Genomic DNA, 6,479 nt, shown 5'->3' with positions numbered 1-6,479 from the left:
CTAGGATCGGACACCCGGTGGTCCCGAACTGTCGAGTGACGACTGGGAAGCACGTCGAGTCAGGGAGGCTAATGTGGGGTCCACCAAGGAGGAAGGCGGGAACAACTTGTACCAGCCAATCACTGTGCTTGATAAGTCCAGCTCCTCCAATAGGATTTGTGCAACTCCCATGAAGCTTTTGTGGTCCATTCGTCCATAGTCTCCCCAGACAATCACCTGACGGAACAGGAAAGACACATTTTTAGTACAGTTTTTTTGGTATTCAAAAACATCTTACATGTAACCCATCTGGAGAAGTATATAGGGCTTAAATCATTTTGGTTACTTTACATTACATTGTTTGTATTACTGTGTAATTGCTATTGTAAGTGCTGTATACCAAATAGTCTCACAGAGTCACAAATTGCCTCCCACAAATTGCATATGCTCCTGGCATACGGCCTGGAGGCTTAGTGACTTCCAGGTTTTATAGACGGATGGAGAGGGACATGCACGTACAAGAAATCCACTTATCGTTATTCGTCTTACGAATCTATCGTCAAAATTTCCCAGGCACAAAATGAGTCCCTTACGAGAGGCTTGCCGGTGTTAGCTGTCTGCATTAGCTATAGAGATTTATTTCAATTATAGAAAGCACCATTTTCACATTCATTCTGAGCCACCCACCTACCCAAACTAGAGTTGTCAGTAGTTCTCAAAAGCTGGATCAATTATTCCTAGAGGTACCAGTAGCTAGTACAGAGGCTCATTAGCCATTGATCCAGCTTTTGAGAACTACTGGGCTCATTCCACCCAACCCCAATCCTAACCCTAACCTGTGCTGTTTCTACCTCCACCAGTCTCCACAGTTTTGTAGTTACTACTGGTTATAGGCCTACTGTTCTTACACTGGACTTGGTTATGATATTAATGGGATATATAAGCGATTTGTCGGGCACTTACCTGTAAGACTTTACCCTGTGGGCTCTCTTCGAAAAGCAGTGCTTGCTGGTACAGCGGGTCGAGCGTTTTTCGTGCAATCTTGGTTTTCTTTTTGGCTACATATGCTCCATTATTCAACAGATATACTTTGACATATGGAGCTGAGAAAACAAAGGTACAAATCGATAAACGTGATTAAAAGAGGCGCACCAGGACACTGAAACACATCGTTATAGTAATGACCATGATCAGATAGTACCTAATTACCTATAGTTCTAACTCTAGTGGCGACCCAGATCACGACTAAAAAGCCGAGACTCTCCACTGACAAAGAGTTTTCTCTGAGCTGTTTCATGTTCAAAGGTAGGTTTACTCTGTGTGTCTGTGCATCCACAACTACAGTCTTACCAGGGAGGTTTTTGGATCCTGGCTTTTGTACGAGGCCCCGAGCTCGGATCACCTCCACCTCCAGTTGTCCCTTCTTGTCCATCATACCGATCTGGATGTCACCTGGGAGGGAACAGGAAGCAGAGAGCGAGAGTTACAACTTTCGTAAGACAGGAAACAGGAAGTAATGAAAAACCATTGAAAAGAGGCAGTTGGCTGGAGGGGAAACGAGATTACAAGATAGTAAGGAGACAGTGAAGTGAGTTGGCTACTGGTTCAGGAGGGGAAGTGGGAAGGAAATTGATTAATCAAAGTAATCGGAAGAATGTGGAAACGTGAGATAATGAAACGGTAAATGACAGTAAAGGGATTGCAGGCAATAGGAGGAGGGTAAATGTAAAGAAGCCAGTTTTGCTATCAGGAAACCAAAGAATAGAATAGGACAGGACAGGACAGGACAGGATAGGACAGGACAGGACAGGACAGGACAGGACAGGACAGGACAGGACATAATAGAATAGAATAGAATAAAATGACATTTGTAATTGTCAAGGTAATAATGCAGGAATTCAGAAAGCCACAGAGAAGCCATGTAGTGTAGAGACAAGATGAGGGGCAGTGGGATTTACGTAAAACAGAGGGGCATCAGGGGAGGCTAGTGGAGGTAGAAATCGGAGGACATAATGCATGGAACGGAATGAGGAACGGTATGGAACATGTATTGTGTGTTTGATACCATTCCTCATTCCGTTTCGTTGCTTTACATTGAGCCGGTCTTCAGATGTCTACCTCCACCAGCCTCCCCTGAGGGGCATACAGTAGGAAACTCACCAATGGCAGGTGTGGCTAGTGTCTGTCTGCCCACTAGCTGTGCGGGACCCAAACCATCCAGGAAGTCACTGAACTGGCTGTCCGCCCCCAAACGCACTCCAGAGAAGATCAGACTGAAGAAAAAAGAAGAAAAAAAACACTTAGTTCACTAAGTAAATTCACTTATGTTTTATTTATGGATCCAAGTGTAATATTCTGTCAGATTAGCTATAACACTGTGGAAATATTGAATCATTCAATATTGAGCATTTCTCTACCATAACATATATAGAGAGAGGATATCAGAAAGAGAATAATTTAGATACTTTTTGAACTCTATTGGAGGGGAGATATTAAAGGGACCATTATGACCAGCACCCCATTGACAGCCCGAATAGGTCAACACCTAAAACTGAGCCTAACCATTTCCCTAACCGTAACCAGTCCCGTCACATTTCAACTCATTCCGAAGCGTAATATTGATTTGCTGGTTAGTCAGGTCCCCTTAATATGTTCCCTACAGGAGAGACTGTGTGAGATACCCAAGAAATGATTTACATTGTTCTAAACATTATTTTCCTGTAACATGCATTGTACGGCATCCGTGTATCGATAAAGTTAGATTTTGATTCAATAGGCGAGACGTGATGTGGGAGGTACTGACTTTCCCTCCGAGTTGTAGCTGTTCATGCTGCCATTGGTGGAGTCCTTGCTGGGCTGACGACTCATGTTCCTAGACAGCTCCACGGCCATGCCTGTCTCCTGACTCCTCTGGATGGGGGCACCCTTCTCCTTCTTACTCTTCCCCTCTGCAGGAGGAAAACAGGGGATGATGTTTTTGTGATGCATAATATGTTACGGTACATGTGGGAAAACGGTACATGTGGGAAAACTAGGGTTAGGGTTAGGTGCTAGGGTGCTACGGTTAAGGTTAGGGTTAGGGTTAGGGGTAGGGTTAGGGTTAGGATTAGGGTTAGGGGTAGGGTTAGACATGCCAGCATGTACCAAGTGGACGTAGCACCTAACCCTAAACCTAGTTTTTCATGTACCGTATTCCCACATGTACCGTAACATATATATATATATATATATATATATATATATATATATATATATATATATAGTTTTTATAACACCAATTCCTGGCAAACATTGCGTGACAATTTTGGGTTTATTTAGTCATTCATATTATTATTAGGCAATCAAGTATTCTGATTCTAAATTCTGATTCTGAGAAATACGCCACAGCGCGCCCAGGGCACGGTGACCTCTCTGAGGGCACTGCCACCCTCTGGGCTGGTGGCACACAACAATAACACAGGACCAAAAAGGAAGAAAAAGAGCTCGGTGACAAAAGTCAAAGTACCCTTTCCTGTCATGGGGTGTTCACATAAATCACGGCGGAACAATGGTTTTAGAGGTTTCAAAGGCTGAAAAGACGAGAGAGAGACAGAGAGAAAGAGAGAGAGAGAGAGCGAACGAGAGAGAGAGAGCGAACGAGAGAGAACGTGTTTCTCTCTCGAAATGTTGTTCTGTACAGTATGGCTCAGGAAAGGTGTCATGATTAACACTAGAACAGCAATGGATGGGGTCATTTGACCAAGTGAGTAAAAAAATGTTTATACCTTTGCACTCGATCAAATTTCAGGACCCTCCTTTCATGACCTTTCCTAGATATATGTGCGTTCTACCACCCAGTATCCTTACATTTTCAAAATCACAGGATATACTATATATAGATATAATAAAGCTATTTTGCAGTTTTTCTGTGTAGGAGGCAGGCTAATTTACAAACGCGCCAACTAGTGGTCTTTGTGTGTAAGTAGCAGTCTAAAGACTACGGTCATTTGACACCCGAGGCGGCTCTTATAGTAGGTAAAATAAGCACAGCTGTTCAAGTGTTAAATAACAACATAGCAATAGAAGAACCATGCATGTGGTATTATTCTCTCTACGACTATCACTGACCTCATATCCAACAATGAGTGTGTGTATGCAATTGCTCACGTCTTTAGCCTCCATTTTGAACAGCTACAGTATATTGCTGCAACTCTCCCTCAGTTTGTATTGAACCCACACATACTGTAAACAGACCATAATGTAGGCTACTGCAATGCAAAATCGACAGCATCCACACCAGGGGAAGTCCATTGCAATGCATGGAATGGATTGAGGTATCAAACACATGTGGTGTTTAGTTTTTTCTACTTCCACCAGCTTCCCTGGTATATCCACCCTAAAGCAATAATCATACTGAGGAAAATTTTGCATTGACAAAAATGTAGCTGCAGGTTCCTCTTACCTTCCCTTTGCTCACATCAACAAGATGCTAACACCTCACAGCAGGAGGGCTGTCTGTAACAGAGGACCGATCTCCCTGGCAGAGCTCTCTACTGTTTCCCTATATCCCCCTGTCCTGACGGAGGAGAGAGGGAGAGAGGGAAGGAGGGGAAGAGGAGACCCCCTCCAGGCCAAATGTTCTCTAATGGGTTTTTATGGGTCTGCTACAAAGAGGAGTGCAGTTGTTCTTTCATGCCCCCCCCCCCCCCCCCCTCCTCTCTCTCTCTCTGAGTGCTAACCCCACCTCGATCCCTACAGTGAACCAAGCCACACTGTGTAACACACTAACTAACGTCGCAGGAAGGCCGACTGACTGGAAGCCGGGCTGGACGTTTTTTTTTGTCTCTCAGTCCGAGATGAAAAAACATGCTTCAACCTTGTTCAACCTTGTTCCTTTTTTTCTGTTTCTAATACATTTGTCAAAAACTTGGAACTAAAACATCAGGACATTTGTCTGCATTCGTGTAATAAGAAGGCGAGAGTGTGTCATTTGTCACTTTGTCTCATTCTGGTGTGTGTCTATTTGATCCAATTTCATCACCGTCAATCAACTTAAAGTTAGTTAGTTAATTGGAAGACAATTGTATCCCGGTGGAAAAACACATTGGGTTCTGACGGGTTGCCATGGTAACTCACCGGCGCCGCTGATCTGCGAGGTGCTGCGACTGCGACGGTTGCCGACGATGGCGACCACGCGGGCGCTGAGGCTGGAGCGCCGCTTCTTGCCCCCCGTGCCCACCGACCCCAACGCCGTGTCCGATTGGCTACCATCCGTCCGCTCTTGTGTGTAGATCTCGCCGCTCACGCTCGAGCTCTTTAGCATGTTCCTGCCCGGCGCTGCCCGCACCTGGCGACTACACGGACAGAGAGATGGAGAGGAGGAGGAGGAGGAGGAGGATGATGATGAAGAGAGGATAGGGAGGGGAGAGAGAGAGAGAACTTAAACCAGGAGTCAGATGTCTTGACTATGTGACAGAGTCTGGTGAAAAAGTCCCCAAGTAGGGCAAGGTCATTTTTTCAGTTTTTTTTCTTTCCAGACTACGAAAGCGCGGATTGTAAAGCTTTCAAATGATGTGTCGTACATTGAAATCTGAAAATAGTTGAAGAAGATATGCTTATTAGATATGCTTAAGATGGGTCCATGAGAACAGGAAGACACAGTGGTCTGCGGTTGACGGTCTGTGGTTTTAATGCATGATATTGTTGATACAAGAGAGCCTGAACAGACCCCAGCATTCAATATAATATAATAACAAAATAAAGAACTAAAGGAACTGTGACAGAAAACATCCTGCTCAAATTCTATAATCGTATGTGCCCCTAAAGGACAGATGTGAATATAATATGCTAATTCATATTGACTTGGCCTTTAGGTTGATCATTGCCTATTCAGGCACAGAGAGTCTTATGATCTGTTCAGGCTTCTTCTCCTCAGACAGACCGACACACAGGGGCAGAAGATGCTCAGCTCTCTCTGGCGCCTCCTGGGGGTTTGGAGGAGCTCCCGCATGTCCATCCCCTCAGAGGGGGCCAGGGTGCTGCAGGAGAGGCCGGCTACACTACCCCTGTCCCCCGCGTTCACCTCACCGCACGGGCTGAGAGGGAGGGGTAGGGTGGCCTGGGGCCTCTCCTCTGCCCCCTGGAGGGGGACGAGGGAAGGGCGGGCTGCGCCGGGGTAGCAGGGTGGGGGGTAGTCCAACTCAGGCTGGGGGTCCGGACAGTGGGAGCACAGGAGGCATGCAAGGAAGGATCTGAGACACACACTTATGTACAACGCACGCACACACACACACACACACACAGACAACAAAGCACGGGACGAAACCACACAGGACGACAACACAGAACGACAACACAGAACAACGTAAAAGAGAAAAGACACTACGTTGAATATCAACAAACTCTTGCAAAATGAAAAAAGGACATTGGCAATGTGAGCAACTCGGTCGTGAATTGAACATATCCTAAATTGAAAGGGAGCGATAGAATATCCCACGAGGAACCTTGGATGGAGAGATAAG

General features: G+C 45.4%; 1 protein-coding gene across 7 annotated transcripts in view; it reads right to left on the bottom strand.

The window, feature by feature from the left end:
• rims1b (regulating synaptic membrane exocytosis 1b) overlaps positions 1–6,479 on the bottom strand; it is a gene marked incomplete at both ends in the record, with an annotated part of 66,171 nt that continues 59,692 nt past the window's right edge. For 6 of the 7 annotated variants that reach the window (XM_080523774.1, XM_080523777.1, XM_080523776.1 and 3 more), the window contains 6 exons: positions 1–216; positions 943–1,082; positions 1,330–1,431; positions 2,140–2,252; positions 2,783–2,927; positions 5,095–5,312. In XM_080523774.1, the coding sequence (XP_080379900.1) occupies positions 1–216; positions 943–1,082; positions 1,330–1,431; positions 2,140–2,252; positions 2,783–2,927; positions 5,095–5,312 (934 nt within the window). The remainder of the gene's footprint in view (positions 217–942; positions 1,083–1,329; positions 1,432–2,139; positions 2,253–2,782; positions 2,928–5,094; positions 5,313–6,479) is intronic. The other variant, XM_080523780.1, reaches the window with a different exon arrangement.

This window comes from Nansenia antarctica (genome assembly GCF_963989245.1).
Source record: "Nansenia antarctica genome assembly, chromosome: 2".
Lineage (NCBI taxonomy): Eukaryota > Metazoa > Chordata > Actinopteri > Argentiniformes > Microstomatidae > Nansenia > Nansenia antarctica.
This window is presented reverse-complemented; position numbering and strand designations above follow the sequence as displayed.